We start from the raw sequence: 22,004 nt of genomic DNA, 5'->3' as shown, positions 1-22,004 counted from the left end.
CACCAACACACGACACACGTCACATTAACGTGTTGATTTACATAATGAATGACTGAACCAATCAGTGTTTAGCAGAGGCACATTTTCGATCTGTCTGTGTTACAAAACCTCAGAATTAGTGCATTATTCAACATTAAAAGATATATGTTATATTTTATCTTTGTACAAATGACAGAATTGACATTAATGGAGTTATTCTATTGGTATAAATGTTATTTATAATTCAAAACCATAAGTCAGCATGGCTTTATTTTCCAAGACCTCCACCTGACCAGAGCGTTGTGATTAGTAGAGAGCTGGACTTTGTGGCTGCTCTTAGCTTGCCTCTGTGCAGGAAGCCATGCTGTAAACAAGAGCTTCCAGCAGGGGGCAAGATGTTCAAAGACAGACGTGTGGGCTCATTGTTTGGGTTTGTTGTCGCTTTTGCTGTTACCAGAGGCAATTGTGGTGTTAAAACTCAAATTCAGTTTATTAGTAGTTGAAAATGTACCAGAGACAATACTGGAATTTATTGATTATCTGTAACTTCCGATACATTTTTGGGTGATTTATCGTTTTATCTTTATCAAAGATAATTTTTCAGTTATCTGATTATCTGTTATCAAAGTTAATTTTTTGGTTATCTGTGCACACCACTGGGTGTATCACATACAATTGACATGATATATTTACATCAACTTACATTGATATTTTATCCAAGGCTTTGCCTATATATATATATATATAAGTATTTGAATATATATAAATAAGTATTTGAACACCCTGCGGTTTTGCAAGTTCTCACACTTAGAAATCATGAAGAGGTCTGAAACTTTCATCTTAGGTGCATGTCCACTGTGAGACATAATCTAAAAAAAAAAAAAATCCGGCAATCACAATGTATGATTTTTTTAAAATAATTTATTTGGATGTTACTGCTGCAAGTAAGTATTTCAACACCTGTGAAAATCAACATTAATATTTGGTACAGTAGCCTTTGTTTGAAATTACAGAGGTCAAACGTTTCCTGTAGTTTTTCACCAGGTTTGCACACACTGCAGCAGGGATTTTGGTCCACTCCTCCATACAGATCTTCTCTAGATCTTTCAGGTTTGGACTTCCAGCTCCCTCCAAAGATTTTCTATTGAGTTCAGGTCTGGAGACTGGCCAGGCCACTCCAGGACCTTGAAATGCTTCTTACGGAGCCCCTCCTTAGTTGCCCTAGCTGTGTGTTTGGGGTCATTGTCATGCTGGAAGACCCAGCCATGACCCATCTTCAATGCTCTTACTGAGGGAAGGAGGTTGTTTGCCAAAATCTTGCAATACATCCATCCTCCCTTCAATACGGCGCAGTCGTCCTGTCCCCTTTGCAGAAGAGCACCCTCAGAGTATGTTTCCACCCCCATGCTTCACGGTTGGGATGGTTTTCTTGGGGTTGTTCTCATCCTCTAAACATGGTAAGTGGAGTTGATTCCAAAAAGCTGTATTCTGGTCTCATCTGACCACATGACCTTCTCCCATGCCTCCTCTGGATCAACCAGATGGTCAGTGGTGAACTTCAAATGGGCCTGGACATGTGCTGGCTTGAGCAGGGGGACATTGCTGCCCTGCAGGATTTTAAACCATGACAGCATCATGTGTTACTAATGTAATCTTTGTGACTGTGGTCCCAGCTCTCTTCAGGTCATTGACCAGGTCCTCCTGTGTAGTTCTGAGCTTTCTCAGAATCATCCTTACCCCACAAAGTGAGATCTTGCATGGAATCCCAGACCGAGGGAGATTGACAGTCATCTTGTGTTTCTTCCACTTTCTAATAAATAATCATAACAGTTGTTGTCTTCTACCAAGCTGCTTGCCTGTTGTCCTGTAGGCCATCCCAGCCTTGTGCAGGTCTACAGTTTTGTCCCTGGTGTCCTTAGACAGCGCTTTGGTTTTGGCTATGGTGGACAGGTTGGAGTGTGACTGATTGAGTGTGTGAACAGGTGTCTTTTATACAGGTAACAAGTTAAAACAGGTGCAATTAATACAGGTAAAGAGATTCCCTCCTTGGCACAGTGATCTATTCAACAATTCAGTGTTACAACCAAAACTGTGATACCTACACTTTTCTTTCCTGTATATTTGACATCCTTGACCATGAAAACATACCACTAGAACTTGGAATCACTTATGTCTTTATTAGTTCAAAAGTTATTGTATAAAAACGATTTTTCGGTAATGGCGGTTTTCTTCTGGATCTAGCTCCATAACATTTGAAGCTACATCAAATCTGATGACACCTTACTGAATCAGTACAGATTCAGCTACAATTTAGTGTTAGTTGTGCATCTCTAGCTTCATTTGTCACCTCACACTGACACATTTTCTATTTTCCCTATATTTTTGCATATTCTGGACTTACGTATAACCAGGGGTGGGCCTGGATGGGCCTGGGCCCGCCCACTTGTCAGCCAGGCCCGCCCCATCCAATGAGAAGGCTGAGTCGACACTCGACAGTCACCTGTTTTTGCCTCATTGTATTCCTATGATATGGTATTGCATTAGCACTGAGCGACAATTAATAAATTTTGTCAAAAAAATCTGGTTCATCTTCTGTGATTTTTATTAATTCATTTATTAATAAATTAATACATTTATTAACAAATTAAATTATTAATAAATTACTATTTAATTGGGTACCGGCCCAGCCGGTACCGCAGCTCGTCGGAGATCGTCACCAGCCTTCCACCGCCGGAGACACCACCTGGGCCCGCAACTCGTCGCGGACGCAATTAACATCAGCAGTCGGCCTGTTGGCCCCGCAGAGAAGCCGGGACGTCGCAGGCTAGGCTAAGCCAGCCTGGTTTCGGCTAACAGCTAAAAGCTAACAGCTGTTGCACAACAAACAGCTGTTAAATAAGACGGTGAGAATGGGGCCAAAGAAAACACCCATGACGGAGGATCTGGAGGATATTAAGAAGGTTCTGGATACTCTCACGGAGGAGGTTTGTGCCGTAAAAACTCAGCAGGAGATACTGGCACTAGTGAAGGAAGTTAAGGACCTGATAGGCCTTATTGAGCAGAAGGACAAATGGATCGCGTCTTTGGAAAGAAGGGTGACTGAAATGGAGCAGTACACGCGAATGAACGATGTTGTTGTATCTGGGCTCTACATCAGACCCAGATCGTATGCTCGGGCAGCAGCCTCTGGTAACAGGGGGGAGCCTGATGAACAAGACGAACGCTCCAAAGAGCAACAAGTTGCTGCTTTTTTACAAACTAAGGGGATTGATCTGGATATAAACACTATTGAAGCATGTCATCCTTTACCCAGGAAGAATTCAGCAGACAAACCTGCAGTCATCATGAGGTTTGTTAACAGGAAAGACAAAACAACTCTGCTCAAACAAGGATATAAACTTAAAAGATCCAATGTTTACATAAATGAACATCTCACTAAACACAATGCAGATATAGCAAAAAAGGAAAGATACTTGAGAAAACAACAAAAAATTCAAAACACATGGACTACAAACTGTAAAGTATTCATCAAATTGAACGGGTCCCCAGAAGAAGCCAAAGTGTTGCTGATCAGAAGCATGGAGGAATTGGCAAAATATGACTAAAACATGGTAAGTGAACGCAACCAACTTTCATAATGACTGACAAACATACAGACCATTCATCAGTGCTTCTGAACAGTAATAGTATAAGTGAGATCATACATGCTTATGAGAATATGGAATTACAACCTTTTAAGTATACTGAGCATCATATACAGGATCTGGAATATGAGACAGATCCGGACAATCATTTCTATTCCTTCATAGATAGTAACTGTCAGTATTACACAGAGGAACAATACAATAACTGGATTTCAAGTGATGGGAAATTGTCAATAATCCACTTTAATATTAGGAGTCTGTACAAAAATTTTTGGGAGTATCAAAGACTATTTAAGACAATTTTGTCAACCATTGAGTATAATTGCCATAACGGAAACATGGCTTACAGAGGGTGATGACACAAACTATGAGCTGGAGGGTTATGAATTCAATCATCTGAATAGACATAATAGAGGAGGAGTGGCTTTGTATTTTGACAAAAGGATTAACTACAAAATTAAAGATCAAATGACTATGGCTGTGGAAAATCTTTTGGAATCCATCACAATCGAAATAGGTATGGAAAAAGGCAAACATATAATTATTAGCTGCATATATAGAGCTCCTGGCTCTAAAACTGAAGAATTTCAAAATTGGACAGAGAAATTGTTTTCACAGATGGGTAATAAGCGAGTATTTGTTTGTGGAGATATAAACATTGATCTTTAAACCTGCATCAACATATAGTAACTGAGGGTTTCATTAACACTATGTACAGTCTAAATCTATTTCCAAAAATTACTAGGCCTTCAAGAATCACTTCACATTCAGCTACTCTCATTGATAATATATTTACAAATGATAGATACCAAAACACTAAGTGACTTATTAATTAATATTAGTGACCATTTACCAATTTTTATAGTAACTGATTTGAAGTTTAATAAAAAATGTACTGAGAAAAAACAATATTGCAAGCGCCTGCAATCTGAAGAAGCTATCACTGCCTTAAAAAATTATTTACAGTACTTTTACAGGATTGGAATCCCATTTACAATAGACAAGATGCGAATTTAGCATATTCCGAATTTGAAAACATATTTCTCAAAATATATAACAAAAACTGTCCAATTATGCAGTATAATAAAAATAATACCTATAAAGCTAACCCATGGATAACAAAAGGTCTTCAAAAGGCGTGTAAAAAGAAAAATAGGCTATACAGAGAATTCATTAAAAGTAAATCAAGAGAGGCAGAGGTTAAATATAAGGACTATAAAAATAAACTAACAACTATTATGCGGAACTGTAAAAAAATCATACTTTGGAAAATACTAAATGATAATAAAAACAATATAAAGGAAACATGGAAAATATTTAATAGTATTATAGCAAATAAACCCAAATCAAATAACTATCCAACGTACTTTACTTATGACAACAAAGATGAATATAACATGAGCCAAGTAGTGAATAGTTTCAATAAATTTTTTGCTAATGTCGGGCCAGATCTGGCAGCTGAAATCCCACACAGTACATGGGAAAATCAGCAATTAATTGCCAGAAATCCGCACACAATGTTTCTCAGCCCAGTAGATGAAAGGGAAATTATTAACATAGTACATGTAAAAGTAAAAACTCAACAGATCATAATGAGGTACATATGTCCTTAGTAAAGCAAATAATTACTGAAATCACAAAACCATTATCACACATTTCAATTGAAAAATTGAATCATTTCAAACTGGCATTGTTCCGAACAGTATGAAAGTGGCAAAAGTGATACCTTTATTCAAATCTGGCAGCAAACATCTTTTTACTAACTACAGGCCTGTGTCTCTACTGTCACAATTTTCAAAGATACTGGAAAAACTTTACAACAGCAGACTGGATAAATTTATAGATCGACACAACTTGCTTGATGAAAGTCAATACGTATGGTTTTAGAGCAAAAAGGTCCACGACACTGACATTGCTCGATTCCATAGAAGAGATCAATAAACATGTGGACCAAAGGGTAATAGTTGCAGGTTTATTTATTGACCTAAGAAAGGCTTTTGACACAATTGATCACAATATATTATTTCAAAAGTTGGAACTGTATGGGATCAGAGGAGTTGCTCTGAGTTGGATTAAAAGCTACTTACAAAACCGAAAGCAGTTTGTTGAACTCGGGGAATACTCTTCTTCATATCTGGACATCATTTGTGGGATACCACAGGGTTCTGTGTTGGGCCCAAAATTATTTATTTTATACATTAATGATTTATGTAAAGTCTCAGATATGGTTAAAACTGCTCTTTGCAGATGACACAAACCTGTTTTGCTCAGGGGAAAATCTGCAACAATTATCTGATTTAGGAACAGAAATTATAAAGTTAAAGAGATGGTTTGATATTAACAAATTATCATTAAATTTGTCTAAAACTAAATTGATGTTATTTGGAAATTATAAAAAAGACATACAAATTCACTTAAATATACATGGGATAAACACAGAATGTGTCAAAGAGAATAAGTTTTTAGGTGTCATTATTGATGAAAAAATTAATTGGAAAGCTCATATTCAGCATATTCAAATGAAGGTATCAAAAAGTATTGCAGTATTAAATAAAGTAAAGCCTGTTCTTGATTGTAGAGCACTACATACTCTCTATTGTTCTTTGGTTGCACCCTACTTGACTTATTGCGCTGAAGTTTGGGGCAACAATTACAAAACATTGCACAAACATACATTGCAACCATTATTCATTCTTCAAAAAAGAGCATTAAGGACAATTCATAATGCAGGTTATCAAGACCACACCAACCCACTGTTCATTAAATCTCAAATATTAAAACTTAATGACATGATTTTGTTCAAGACTGTTCAATTAATGCACAAAGTGAAAAATAAAGAAGTGCCATTTAGAATTCAAGAATATTTTACTGAGAGAGAAGGAAAATATAATTTACGGAGCTTGTATCATTTTAAAATTGCTGGTGCTCGGACGACCAGGAAAGGTTTCTGTCTCCATGTGTGGCCCTAGACTATGGAATAACCTGATGGATGAACTCAAACGATGTCCAAATATCAATCAGTTTAAAAATCAATATAAAAAAAATTATGTTTTCAAGATATGTATCTAATGAAGTACGATGAGTTTTGTGTTGTCAGTTGTAATTGTGAATTTGTAACTCAGTAACATTCATTTGCATATGTGCATGTATGTATATATATGTATGTGTATATATGTGTGTAATTATGTATGTATGTGTATGCTGGTGTGTGTATACATGTATACTAAATATGTATGTAGACAAACACACGGTGTTCACTTGATATGTTTATGATAATGGGATTTGAGTTGTGTTGTTAAATGTGTTTGTAGCATGGCCCAAGCAGAGGGTCACCCCTTAGAGTCTGGTCTGCTTGAGGTTTCTTCCTCAATACATCAGAGGGAGTTTTTCCTTACCACTGTCACCTGTGTGCTTCCTCTGGGGGTAGGTAATGTGTGTGTGTATATATATATATATATATATATATATATATGGGGTGGGCGTTTATAAGCTTTGCTTCTGCTCACCCCCTTTTTGGTCACACGTCACTGCGGAATTGTCAGTTTTGTTATTGCTGAGTTGTGTGTCAAATAAAAAAAAAATAAAAATAAAATGAAATAAAATAAAGAAAAAAAAAATTCAGAGTACAGTGGTCCCTCGCTATAACGCGGTTCACCTTTCGTGGCCTTGCAGTTTCGCAGATTTTTTTTAGAGCAATTTTGCATGTTTTTTTTTTTAACGGCGCATTGTGTTCTGCGTCCTTATCAGGTGGGCTGGTCACGGCACTGGTCGGCATCACCGCGATTGCTCTCAGTGCCGCCGATGCTCTTTCTGCAGGCTCGGTAAACGCAGCAGCGGGCCACTCATACCGCCCTCCTGTCTGCTGTGCAGAATTGCGCCAAATCTGGCAACAGGTCCAGAGACTACACTCGCTGTTTTGATGCGGATGTTGACCGCAGCCGCAGAGCTCCGTGGCCACCGAGAGAGGACTTGGATTCTTTGTGGGTCCCGCATCCGTACCTCCTGAGGCAGTGAGCGAAGGGAGAGCACGTGCATTGTGTTCTGTGTGTCTGTTTATAATCTTCTCGCATGAGTGTTTACACAAGAGAGAAAAGTGAGAAAATGTTAATGCCTGTTTGAAAAAAGTGTATAAAGTGTGTAGTGAGGGGTTTTACAGCCTTAAAACAACTATAATTGCAAAAAATAGCGCTGACTACTTCGCGGATTTCGCTGTTTTCTACTGTTAATCGGATAAAAACATCCACCAGAACATCCATGTTGACTCACAGACTGAATGCACTCTCCGTGCTTTCCCTTGAAAGAGAACTGACCGAATCGTTGGACTATGATGTGATAAGAGTTCAACAAAAAACCCGTCGTCTCCTGCTGTAGCATTAAAAGGTTTCATCAAATGTAAGTCTGAGACCATTAATTACTTTTTTCTTCTAAATAGGCCTAATTGTTAATATTATATTGCAACTGCCACGAATCATGTTGGTGTCCGTTCTGATGGTTTTTAATTTGGCCGCCGAGCCATGGTTTCCATTGTTTATCAATTTCATAATTTGGCCGCCGAGCCAACCTGTTTTCATGTTGCAGATATATTTTGAATTTTTATTTTAAAGGACTTTACATGACTAAGCGCTGCGTTGCTGCTTGCATTGTCCATGGGGTGCTTGTGTCTAACACTTTGTGTCTGTGTAACTGTGCACACAGCGTCTGTGCAGTTGGCTGAGATGTGTTCATTAAACTTGGAATTCATTTTTGAAACAATGCCTTATTTAAATACCTATTGACGTTTTGGGTTTAGGCCCAGCCAAGTAGGCTACCAGACTTGCACTGAATGTGTGTGTGTGGCGCTGCACTGCAGCTTGCATTATCCATGAAGAGTACTTGTGTCTGACGTGTCGCGTCTGTGTGCTCACTTTGCCAGTGCTGTAGGCTAAGTGATAAAGTTGCTTGCGATGTCCAAACGAGGCATACTTTTTTAAACGATGTATTACAATACCTACACCTTACCTACAACCCCAAAGGTTGGGCCTGTCTGATTTTTCTGGGCCCACCCGTTTTATGATTTCTGCCTACGCCCCTGATTCTGGATCACCAGATCCGGAATCCGAATCCGATCATCACCAAACTTTGTTGTTTGATAGAACATTTGACTATGTTACACCCTAATTTTTTTCAAGCCTTTCTGCCTTGTTTTTGTGGAGTTAGAAACTAGAATGTCAAAATTCCCCCTATCCCGCAATGGTGAAGAATAATTTAAAAAATTCCTGGATCCGGATCGTGATCCAGATCACCACTAAAATTGAATCACTTGTTCCTCTTGTCATTTCCAACCACTTCATGAAATTTCATCAAAATCCGTTCAAAACTTTTTGAGTTATCCTGCTGACAACAGACAGCCAAACAAACAAACTCGACCGAAAACATAACTTCCTTGGCGGAGGTAATTATTAAAAATCATACACTGTGATTTACGGATTTTTTTTTTTTTTTAAGGAAATGTCTCTCACAGTGGACATGCACCTAAGATGAAAATTTCAGATCCCTCCATGATTTCTAAGTGAGAGAACTTGCAAAATTGCAGGGTGTTCAAATACTTTTCCTCACTGTATTTTTTGCATACACCACTTCATCAGGAAGCTGGATTTTATATTTTTAATTAAATTATATCAAATTGTAGACATTTGCTTTCAGTTTGAGTTTAAAGAAGGTAACTTTAGATTTATTTATTTGTATTTGAAATGGCATAAACAAATTAAAATGTGCGAAATGCCAAGTGTTCCAATACTTTTGAGTACAGTTGTAAAACACTCCATGGCATGTGTAATTTTAAGCAAAATGCATCATCCTGGTGTCACTCAGAGAGCAAAGAGGTTACTTAATCAACAGCTGCCTGTTCATTTAAAAATAACTGGAGACACACGCATATATTAAGCAAACAGAGTTAAAGGAGAAATGCCGCTTTTAACAAACTGGACCTCATTTCTGGCATAAAATATGGTTGTTTACTCACCAAATGTAACTTTGGTGTCATTAAAATATATAGGTCATGGACATGATGATTGAAGCTTTTCAGAATCTCACCATGTCATTTAGGTCCTTCAGACTTTTTTTGGGCTAAAACCTTTCAGCTTCTTGGGGGGCTTTATGTTAGAAAGATTAAAAAAAGAAAATAAGATTATAAAATCAAACCTTCACTGTGCTCACTTTTTTTTTTGCCCGTATCAACACTATGCTTCTTACAAATAGTATTTAAAGTTCTAAACTTATTTTAACTGGATTAGGTTTTCTTCTTTTTCTTAATTTGCACTTTTTCTGTAAGTAGTCTTCCTGCTGAGATGGAACATTCTGATCTGCAGTTATTTCTAAACAGATTAAAGACTTATCTGTTCTCTAGTTGTATTTTCACTCCCCCTCCACTTTCAATTGCCGACATCCATGTTTAAGAAACCTGTTCAAATTTTGGGAAACGTTAGTGAAGCATAGGACTACGTCTATTACTAGCAAACATGTTAGAACTTTATCTCCTAACATGGAGTCACTTTGAACTGTTCATTCTGGATGACTAGTTTCTGCTTCATAGATCTTTCTGTCCATCCATATGATCCTATGATTTTCTTCCATGAATTTTGCATGCCTTATCTCTAAGGGAGACACCATCCACCCTCCTGGAAAAAAAAAACATTTTAGCCACTAGTACCTGTGATCTAATTTTCAGTCATGACCCAACCCTCATGACCATAGGTGAGAGTAGGAATGAAGACTGACCAATAGATGGAGAGCTTCGTCTTTTGGCTCAGCTCCCCTTCATCACAACAGTATGGTTAGAGCAAATGCAACACCATCCTTGCCACGCCGATTCTCTGGCCAATGAGGTGAGAAGCTTGGCCATCCATGAGGCGCTTGGAGTAGAACCACTGCTCCTTTGCACTGAAAGAAGTCAGCTGCGGTTGTCCCTAGGGATGTGCCTATGGTTTCAGTGAGACACCAACTACAACACTGTCTCTTGTTCACGTGTTTGGTCAATAATCCGCATCTTCAACTGCTATCCAACAGTCGTACCTAATGAGATAGGACCCTTACCCAGGTGAAGTGCCTTGGGGCAACTTTGCTGTGATTTGGCACTGTATGAAAAAACTAAATTATAATTGAACTGGAAACTTCTATTTGTGCCAGTTAAAAGTCCAGCTGTGATGTATGTTATGAATCCAATATGCAGGCAGCAACAAGATGGGAGGAAAGTTGCAAAACCATCGTAATTTAATGTTCCAACAAATGACTCACAGTGACCCTGGGGAAGACCCAGGTCAGTGTGGAGAGATACTGACCTGGGAACGCTTCGGTATCCCCCAGTCAGAAGTGGTTAATGTGGCCTGGGAAAGATAAGTTTGGGGTCCGCTGCTGGAGCTGTTGCCCCCGCGACCCAGTCCCAGATAAGCAGCTGAAGATGAGCTGAGATGAATTTTGCATGCGAGATCTTTGGGGAACTGTGGAAATCCGAATTGCACTGAGGACTTCTGGAAGAATCCAAATGGCAAATTCTGGAGAATGCTCCTGCTGGAATTCTACTTGAACATCAATTATATTCTATTTATCTATTTATGCTCTTCACAGTTTAGGAGTTTTTTAAGCCATCAGTTTTTGCGATCACTGGACTGTCATTTGATGGAGAAGTGTCATTTGATGGGGAAGTGTAGGAAACCTTCTTGCATATGTGTGAATTTAGTCTAAGGAGTACATTTGTCAGAAGTAGCAAGCCTTAGAGTGAAGATGTGTCCTGATTTCCATTTGCTGTAACATGATGGTACAACTTAAGGTCTTTCACAAATTCACAAGCCAAAATGACTGACTGACTGACAGAATGCTTCCATCAATAGCAGAACCACTGGGAGAAGTGTGCGTGAGAGTAGGGAGCCTGATGAATCACAAGAGCGTTGTGTTTGGCCAGTGAAGCCTGCATCAGCTGAGCAGAATAAGTGCCTGTGAGACTTCCAGATGCAGTTTATTTTCCTCAATTTCGCTGACACTCTCCATATGTCCAAATTCTCCAACAAAATGGAATGTACCAAACCTGTGCTAATCCCCACGTCCTCTGCAAGATCTTGTATGTTGACACGAAGGTCACCCAAGACCAAACTCCATATTCTGGCAATCACTTGGTCATTCTGGTTTGTGGATGGCCTCAAGTCATTATGTCATGTTACAGCAAATGAAAATCAGACATGTCTTCACTCTAAGGATGCTCGCGACTGATGTGGTCTGTGGAAGAGAGTGCTTGAATACGTGCTTGAATATTTCATCAAATTACATAGATCTTGAACATCTGTGGGCAGCAGATCGGAATAGATACCATGAAAAAGTCGCAGTTAATGGCTTGATTTTGGTTGATCTGTTTTTAGTGCAGGACAATCTGTGGAAAGGTTGTGTTTCTATGTGGCTTTGTGTGGAATATGGTGATATTTGGAATTACCTTGTGAAAACCTCAGGACTTCACACTGCTGAATCTATGAAAGCCTACCAATCTCTGGATGGCTACAACTTCTTCATCTCTGGTCATGTGTGTGAAATGCTCCTTAAAATTGATGACTGTGCCCTCCCAGAAGTTCACAGACAAGAAACAGTGGCACAAAACTGCACATGCAAAGTTGGGTAACTTCAAACTCTCCAAATTAGCAAAGTGGTTTTTATTCATTTTGATTTATTTGATCTTAAAAAAAAAAATAAATAAGAATGCCAATTAAATACATTTTAATCCATCTCTGATGCCACTCTGTCTGCTGGAAAAAGGTAAATTTCACACCTGACCCTTTTACTCCTGTTGGTATATCCTACGGCATGACACGTGTTAACCACTGGTGTACATGAAGAGTTGAGGTCATTTTCGCTCTCCTAATCACAGCAAATTTCAATAGCACGCTTGAGGTAAACAACAACTCAACAATGGTGGCTTTCTGCCCTCCAGCCCGTTCACGTGTTCAGCAGGTGTGATGTCACGCATCATTTCCTCTATAGCAATAATGTAACCAAGCTTTGTGTTATAAAAAAAAAAAATCTGATCAATGCCAATGATCCCAAGCAGTACTGAAAAGGCAGTTTTCTGGCATTTTAGACTCACAATCGTGCACGACGACAGTACTGCAGGACATTTTGGGATAATACTGTGCTTAAAATTTATCTCACACACATTAGCAGGTGCTTTCACACGTTACAAAGAAGACAAAGCAGTTTAAACACATAAAAGGAAATATATTTTCTTAAAAATGAAATTTAAAAAAAATTCATACAGAATAGCTGCTTTTATCTTTTGCAGAGGAAATTTACACAGGACTTGAAATGAAAACTTTAGCTGAAGTGGTGCCACCGGCTGCACCTGCAGAGTTAGAAAGCCCAGCTCTGGCTTGCTTTGTATTTTGTTGTATTTTTTGACTGAACCGCTCTGTGTGCTTTTGCGTTCCTGCAGGTGGGGCCGTGTTACACCACTTCTGGTAAAGCGTGAAGAGGTTATGTCACATACGGAGCTTCTTTTAAGGATTAATATACACTGGCTCTTGGTAATTCACTCGTATGACGTACGCACCATTGAAACATTTACACAAAGAGTTGAGTTATTTTTGCTCCTTCAAAACACTAATACTCCTTAGATATAGTTTTTTTTTTTGTAAAGACAACAGTTAACATTTCCCAAACAGTTGCTCTAGGATGAGGTTTGCCCTACATCAGGAGGCCCTCATTGTTCACTTTTTTTTTTTTTTTTTTTTTAACTGAACGAGCAAGGCTCAAAATGACAAACATCTCTGGCGGTGGTCGGCCTGGGAGGATCCAGGGGTGTGCATAGGTGTTAGCGACTTGTTCCCTGGGGCTCTAGTAAGGCAGTTTGTTGCTTGTATTCCTTTTTTGGTCTTCTTCCAGTTCAAGAGCCATTTTTAGCCATGGGTGCCAGTGCATTTTCATAATTGAGTCCCCTTAAAAAAACCAAGTGTTCCTGCTCCTCTTCTGAAAGACTAAACTAAAACCGATGGCAGTCCATGTCTTTGTCCATTTTGTGCAAACTGAGATGTAAACAAAGACTACAGGGAGGGTTTAAGACGGCGACACAGGGACGTGGTGTGCTCCTTCAACAAAGCCACAGGCACACAGGGTTATGGAGGAGGAAACTACCGTGTTCGCTGTGCTTTTTTTTTCCTCCATGTCGTCACCACCACAGCAGCTTCCACTGTGCTTCAGAGCTCGGCTTGTTTGTCACAGGGGCCGGCAAGATTAGAGGACGATGACGTGAAAAGAGAGGTGTCTTAAAAGGTCGACATACACAAGGCGGCCTGACGGTCATGCTCACTATTGCCTTGCCGGTATCACCGCCTGTCTGTCAGTACAAAAGAAAAGTACAAAATATCTACCACATTGACTCTTCTCTTCCTTCAGCTATGTAAGGACAGAAACATATTCATTTAGCTTTTAGTATTTATATATGTATATATGTACACAACAATATGCCTTTCAGGCTGTAGCTGAAAACAGGGTCAGCAACAGCTCGTCTACAAAGACGTGTGTTTTGGGCCGAGGTGACCAAAGTTTAGCGTCTGTAGTGGATCTTCAGGGTAATTTAATGAGCTAAAAGTAATAGTGTGTCAGTAGACCCAGGAGACGGGGACCCACTGTGGAGTGGTGCACACCAGGTCCACAGCCTCCTCCAGCAGGCGAATGGTGTCGTCGATCTCATTGTTGATGATGGTCTGGTCAAAGTAGTGCACGTAGGTCTGCTGCAGCATCTCTGATTCTTTCTGGAGCCGCTCAAGGGAGTCGTCCTGAGGACAGAAATAATCAACACTTATAGTGAGGAAAATAAGTATTTGAACACCCTGCGGTTTTGCAAGTTCTCCCACTTAGAAATCATGGAGGGGTCTGAAATTTTCATCTTAGGTGCATGTCCATTGTGAGAGACATAATCTAAAAAAAAAAAAAAAACAAATCCGGAAATCACAATGTATGATTTTTTTTATATTAATTTATTTGTATGTTACTGCTGCAAATAAGTATTTGAACACCTACCAACCAACAAGAATTCTGGCTCACACAGACCTGTTAATTTTTCTTTAAGAAGCCCTCTTATTCTACACTCTTTTCCTGTATTAACTGCACCTGTTTGAACTTGTTACCTGTATAAAAGACACCTGTTCACACAATCAATCAATCACACTCCAACCTGTCCACCATAGCAAGACCAAAGAGCTGTCTAAGGACACGCAAGCAGCCTGGTAGAAGACAACAGCTGTTATGATTATTTATTAGAAAGGGGAAGAAACACAAGATGACTGTCAATCTCCCTCAGTCTGGGATTCCATGCAAGATCTCACTTTGTGGGGTAAGGATGATTCTGAGAAAGCTCAGAACTACACAGGAGGACCTGGTCAATGACCTGAAGAGAGCTGGGACCACAATCACAAAGATTACATTAGTAATACATGCGGTCATGGTTTAAAATCCTGCAGGGCAGCAAGGTCCCCCTGCTCAAGCCAGCACATGTCCAGGCCTGTTTCATGTTCACCAGTGACCATCTGGATGATCCAGAGGAGGCATGGGAGAAGGTCATGTGGTCAGATGAGACCAGAACAGAGTTTTTTGGAATCAACTCCACTTACCATGTTTACAGGATGAGAACAACCCCAAGAAAACCATCTCAACCATGAAGCATGGGGGTGGAAACATCATACTCTGGGGGTGCTCTTCTGGAAAGAGGACAGGACGACTGCAACGTATTGAAGGAATGATGGATGGGGTCATGTACGAGGTCTGTCAATAAAGTATAGGTCCTTTTTATTTTTTTCAAAAACTATATGGATTTCATTCATATGTTTTTACATCAGACATGCTTGAACCCTCGTGCGCATGCGTGAGTTTTTCCACACCTGTCGGTGACGTCATTCGCCTTTGAGCACTCCTTGTGGGAGGAGTCGTCCAGCCCCTCGTCGGAATTCCTTTGTCTGAGAAGTTGCTGAGAGATTGGCGCTTTGTTTGATCAAAATTTTTTCTAAACCTGTGAGGCACATTGAAGTGGACACGGTTCGAAAAATTAAGCTGGTTTTCGGTGAAAATTTTAACGGCTGATGAGAGCTTTGAGGTGATACTGTCGCTTTAATGACTTCCCACGGTGCGAGACGTCGCGCAGCGCTCTCAGGCGCCGTCGTCAGCCTGTTTCAAGCTGAAAACCTCCACATTTCAGGCTCTATTGATCCAGGACGTCGTGAGAGAACAGAGAAGTTTCAGAAGAAGTCGGTTTCAGCATTTTATCCGGATATTCCACTGTTAAAGGAGATTTTTTAATGAAAGACGTGCGGACGGATTGCCTCTGTTGGAAGCCTTAAGGACAAGTTGGAACATGCCCAGCTGTTAAAAAAATTCTCATATACTCACTCCAGTGAGCCATCAAAAGCCGCCTGGATTTTACAAATGGTTATCAACACGGAGGTGTTTTTCCTGTGCCGCCGCACCGCGCCGGCTGCGTCCCGACGCGCGGACCCGTCCGCACGTCTTTCATTAAAAAAATCTCCTTTAACAGTGGAATATCCGGATAAAATGCTGAAACCGACTTCTTCTGTAATTTCTCTGTTCTCTCACGACGTCACGACAAGACAATGACCCCAAGCACACTAGTAAACAAGCAAAATCTTGGTTCCAAACCAGCAAAATTAATGCCTCGCAGATGTGAAGAAATCATGAAAACTGTGGTTATACAACTAAATACTAGTTTAATGATTCACTGGATTGCTAAAAAAGCAGTTTGAACATAATAGTTTTGAATTTGTAGCGTCAACAGCAGATGCTACTATTATTGTGAACACCCCCTTTTCTACTTTTTTTTTTTTTTTTTACTAATAGCCCAATTTCATAGCCTTAAGAGTGTGCACATCATGAATGCTTGGTCTTGTTGGATTTGTGAAAACCTACTGAATCTACTTGTACCTTGTTTCCCATGTAACAATAAGAAATATACTCAAAACCTGGATTAATCTTTTTAGTCACATAGCACTACTATTATTCTGAACACTACTGTACACCTTCAACCTCTTACTCCAATTAAGGGTCGCAGGGGGGCTGGAGGTGAGGTGAGGTCTGTCACAGGACCACATATAGACAGACAAACACATTCACACCTGCACACACACCTACGGACAATTTAAAGTTTCCAGTGCACCTCACCTGCATGCAAACACAGGTAGAACCTGCAAACTCCACACAAAAAGGCCACAGGTGGGAACTGATCCCATGACCTTCTTTCTGTAGGGCAACAGTGCTAGCCACTAAGCCACCATACTGCCTAATAATCGATTAATACAGAAAAAAATAGAGTCATCAAATTCAAAAAGAGTAATTATTTTGATATCTATAGTGGAGGGACCACTTATTGTGTTTAAGATGGTAAAGTTTTGAAGTTTTCCATGGCTTAAAAACTTTTTACCACTACAGTGACAAGCGTTACTGTTCATTTTGGCTGTCAAGTTGTACCAGTACAGCAGACAGCAATACATTACTATATATTAGTCATGATGTAACAACAGGTTTTGGTAGAGTTTATGGCTGAAAGGTGTCTCAGCAATATGCAACATTGTTGGACAAATGTGTACTTTGAGCATTTTTTAATAGGCTGTGCACTTCTTATTTGGTTATGAATATTGTAATATAAAGTACGTATGGAACACATTTTGTCATCTTGCTACCCTGAACTGATTGAAGAACTGGTGTCATCTCAGATGTGTAAACAGAATGTTATTGTCCTCAGTATTCCTACATTTACTGAAACACAGAGATCAAACACTGAACATTCTGAGTTTTAACAACCAGAGCAAAAGGCACCATCATTGAGAAAAAAAAAATTAACACATTTAAAAAAAAAACTTGGCCACAATATAGACCACACTAAGTAACTTCATGTCTAAAAATTTTTTAAGGCATAAAACAGCCTAAGTTGAAATCACATTACGTGTGGATCAGAACTCTGCATCTGTGGGGGAAAAAAGTAGAATGGTGATCATATTGCAACACCAATTTCTTCAAATTCTTAGTTCCCTTTACAGCTCTGGCACATGGTGAATTTAGCTAAATGCTTTTCACCCTCATTTCCTTTGGATAATAAATGACAGCTGCCTCTATGTAGCAGGATTACTGTAAAATGAAAAAAAGTCTTTGCATTCAGTTTTTGCTGTTTGTTTGCATCAGTGTGGTCGCTGATCCGGTTCTTGCTCTCAAACTTTTCCAACTTAGCTGCAGTTTGTCTACTTTCCTACATCAGTTAACACATTTAGGACAAAGCAGAGGCAGGATTAGGACAAAGGAGACATTGATGGATGACATTATACCACTGAGAAAGCACACAATTAAGATTAGAGGAATAAAGGTGGACTAAGCAAGACTTTCACTTCTGCAATAAAGACACAGGCTGAATTTAAACAACTTCATTAGTACTTACAGGCAGTTTCCTGCACCACTTTGGAATCTTGCATGAAAATGAAAATAAGCAAGCCAAAAATAAACATGTGGTGAAAGTGAACAAACAACACAACCCAAAACCACAACAAAAACAGAGAATGGACATTTTAACGTCATTTGTCTTAATCTTCTGCCTTCAGATTAAAAATGTATTTCATCAGGCAGGGGCACAAAAGGCACAAATCAATGCCTCATCTTACACCGCATTATGCAGTTATTTAGTTTAGTTTCAATGTCTACTGCAGTTTTTTCCAGGCTGCACTTTTTTTACTCAGTAGATTATTTACAGGGTTTGTTAGAAGACACTTGTTTGTCTGTTATGCCAAGTTTCTACAAATCGATCGTTCTATGAATTCCGGATGACCGCCAGAGGGCGGTGCTTTAGCACCTGGATAACTACATGTGCGCAGCACAGAGGTCGAGAATATATACCAACAAAGTCACACCATTGAATGTGACCTGGGTGACGTCACTGGTTGTCTTTATGTACCAGACGCACCCAGCGCTCGCTTCTTTTCGGAATGAACTCGCAAGACTCTGAGTGACAAGCAACTCTGGCGGTCATCCGGAATTCATAGAACCGTAGTTACATTCGTAACTCTCGTTCTATTTCATTCCTCCTGACTGCCAGAGGGCGGTGCTTTAGCACCTGGATGACTTAATACCAACAAGGTCACGAAGAGTCACACTCACCTCGCATCAGCAGTGGGGAGTGGAGGCAGACAACACCGCCGAAGTCACCGCAGGAGGAGCGGCCACATTCAGTCTGTAATAGCGGGCGAAGCCCACATAGCAGCAGCACAAATATCACTCAAAGGGACACCTCTCAGTGCAGCCCAGGAGGTGGACACCCCTCTGGTGGAATGGCACGTAACCTTAGGACGCTGAAGACCTCTGGACCTGTATACTTGTAAAATGGCATCCACGACCCAATGCGAGAGTCGCTGCTTTGAGACAGCACAGCCTCTTTTGTGATCACCGTAACACACAAACAGGGCACCCATTTTCCGGATCCCGGCAGTCGCACTAATGTACTGCTTCAACATTCGGACAGGACACAGGGAACCTGAAACAGATAATCCTGGATCAGAATGCGGGACATACACAGCCAAGGAAACTGGCTGGTTAACATGAAAAGTTGAAATTCTCTTGGGTAAAAAGGACGGATTAGGCCACAGCGTAACCCCAGATCCGTCAGAATTCCATCGCAAACAGTCCCCAGCGACTGATAGGGCATGGAGCTCTCCCACCCGCTTAGCCGAAGACAAGTAGAAAGGCAGTCTTCACTGACACCCATTTAAGATCAGCACTTTCAACTGGTTCGAAAGGGGATAAGCTTAAACCTTCCAGGACTAGAGGAAAGTCCCATGAAGGTACGCGTGCAAGCCTTGGAGGCCGCAAACGTAGAGCACCTTTCAAAAAACGACACACTAAGAGGTGTGAACCCACTGACCGGCCATCAACGTAGACGTGCCGGGCAGAGATTGCAGCAACATAAACCTTCAAGGTAGCGACAGAAAGTCCTTTCTCCAGCAGTTCTTGTAAATATTTGAGGAGAATAGGCACAGGGCAATGCTCCGGGTCTGACAACAAATCCTTCCTCTGCGGGAGAGCCCAAGGTTCTTCCTCGAGGAGTTTGTAAATCATGGGAAACCAAATCCTCCCAGGCCAGAATGGAGCAACCAGCAGCACCCTGTGGCTGCTCTGATCTATCCTGTGCAGTGTCAACATCAGCAGCGGGAGAGGAGGGAAGGCATAAAGGAGGCAATCCGGCCACGGGTGAGCCAATGCATCCTGCCCCAGCGGGCTGTCTGGTTCCAAGAGGGAGTACCATTGTGGGCAATGTGTCGAGGTGCTTGAAGCGAAAAAGTCCACTTCCGCTGCACCATACTTCTGCCAAATCATTTGGATCACAATCGGGTTCAGTCTCCACTCTCCCGGTGGTGGTTTCTGTCTGGAGAGTAAAACCGCTGCGCTGTTCTGTACACCGGGCAGATGAACTGCTCTGACACTCTGAAGGCGAGGCAACGCCCATAAGAGAAGCTTCCGAATTTCTGCCAATGAGTGATTGGACCTGGTGCCCCCCTGATGGTTTATGTGATAGACTGTTGACGTGTTGTCCGACCGGACAAGAACATGTCTTCCTCTCAGGGCTGAGAGGAAATGCTTGAGAGCCAGTCGCACAGCGCAAAGCTCCAGCACGTTTATGTGTTGGAGTCTCTCCTGGGGACTCCAGACACCCCTTACCATCCTGTGATTCCACACGGCCCCCCAACCTTTGAGTGATGCATCTGTAACAACCACCTCTCGGCGAGAAGGAACAGAGCCTAGAGGGACACCCTTGCAGATGAAGTCCACGTTCCCCCAGGGTTTGAGGTGCAGAAGGCACTGGTTGGAGAGTCATACAAGCCTGTGCTGATGCAACTTCGAGTTGAGGCCTAGGTTGTTGATCCAAACCTGTAGGGGACGTAAGAACAGAAGTCCCAAAGGTACCACTAGCGACACTGCAGTCAATTTGCCCATCAACTGGAGCAGCAAACCAAAAGGCAGCGTCACAGCCCGTTGAATGTGTGAGACGAGACGAATTACATCGTCCACTCTCTGCGGGGATGGCGATGCAGTCATAGTCAGGGAGTTGATGGCAATGCCGATGAAGGTCGTTTGTTGACTGGGAACAAGAGAACTCTTTGCAAAGTTCACTGTGAGTCCTAAATGAGAGACATGCTTCAGTAGAAGAGCTGTGTCGTTGTGCGCCTGCTCCTGAGTCGGAGCGCAGACAAGCCAATTGTCTAAGTAGGGTAGGATTCTTAATCCAAGAGCTTGCAGTGGGGCTAGTGCTGCAGCCATACATCTGGTAAATGTACGAGGGGCAAGAGAGAGGCCGAAAGGAAGCACCCTGAACTGGTATGCCTGACCTTCGAAAGCAAAGCGGAGAAACTGCCTGTGATGAGGCGCCACTGGCACATGGAAATAGGCGTCTTTTAAGTCGACACTTGTGAACCAGTCTCCTGGTGTGATAGTTTGAAGGACGTCTACTGTGCGGAGCATGTGAAACTGCAGCACTTTGATATAACGATTCAGACGTCGGAGATCGAGGATAGGACGAAAGCCGCCATCCTTCTTTGGAACAAGGAAGTAAATTGAATAGAACCCCCTGAGCTGGTCTGATCTGTGAACTGGCTCTATGGCCCCCTTCTCCAGGAGTTCCAAAATCTCCCGTTGTAGGGCAGCAGACTGCACCGAGTTGGAAACAACAGTCATCCTCACCCCACTGAACTTTGGAGGACGACATCCGAACTGAATTCTGTAACCTTCGAACAAGGTTGAAATGACCCATGGGTCTTCAACTTGAGCCTGCCAGTGGCTGAGTTGATTTCGTGAAAAACGGCTGAGGGCCAAACATTGGCAGTCAGACCCGACCACCTCTGCCTCGCATCCCTGAGGACCTCTGGGCGCGATTACTGGAAGCTCTGCGAAACCGTTCAGTTCTCGGGGGTCTGCCCGTAGGCTCACGAAAGGCAGGCTGCTGGGAGAGCTGGCCCTCAACTGCAAAAGCATGTGCAGCTCTGGGAGTCGGCGGAAGTCTGGATGTAGAGTGAAAAGCTGTAGCAGGTCTGACTGGCTGAGGTCTGGAAGAGTGGTGTAGGTCAACAAACTGTTGCAGAGATTTACTAGCCTCAACAGCACGCTCTAAAATTTGTTGGGCCACAGGTCCAAATACTTGGCCTGGAAGAACCGGCAGCGAACGGAGTGTGCCTCTGCAGGATTCGGAAAGGGGGGACTGCGCAAGCCACACCTGACGTCTAGTGATGGTAAGGGTTGACATCAGTCTGCCAAGCTCCCTGGACATATAAGCAAAGGTTTGGAGTGAGGCATCACTAAGACTTTGCGTAGCATCATCAACCTCTGCCT

General features: G+C 41.4%; 1 protein-coding gene across 11 annotated transcripts in view; it reads right to left on the bottom strand.

Moving 5' to 3' along the window:
- Positions 1 to 12,342: 12,342 nt before the first annotated feature.
- The window catches only part of LOC117514813 (peripheral plasma membrane protein CASK-like), a 161,509-nt gene continuing 151,847 nt past the window's right edge, over positions 12,343 to 22,004 (bottom strand). For all 11 annotated transcript variants that reach the window (XM_034175423.1, XM_034175443.1, XM_034175461.1 and 8 more), the window contains one exon: positions 12,343 to 14,413. In XM_034175423.1, coding sequence (XP_034031314.1) covers positions 14,237 to 14,413 — 177 coding nt within the window. In that variant the 3' untranslated portion in view covers positions 12,343 to 14,236. The remainder of the gene's footprint in view (positions 14,414 to 22,004) is intronic.

This window comes from Thalassophryne amazonica, chromosome 1 (genome assembly GCF_902500255.1).
Source record: "Thalassophryne amazonica chromosome 1, fThaAma1.1, whole genome shotgun sequence".
In the NCBI taxonomy this organism is placed as follows: domain Eukaryota; kingdom Metazoa; phylum Chordata; class Actinopteri; order Batrachoidiformes; family Batrachoididae; genus Thalassophryne; species Thalassophryne amazonica.
This window is presented reverse-complemented; position numbering and strand designations above follow the sequence as displayed.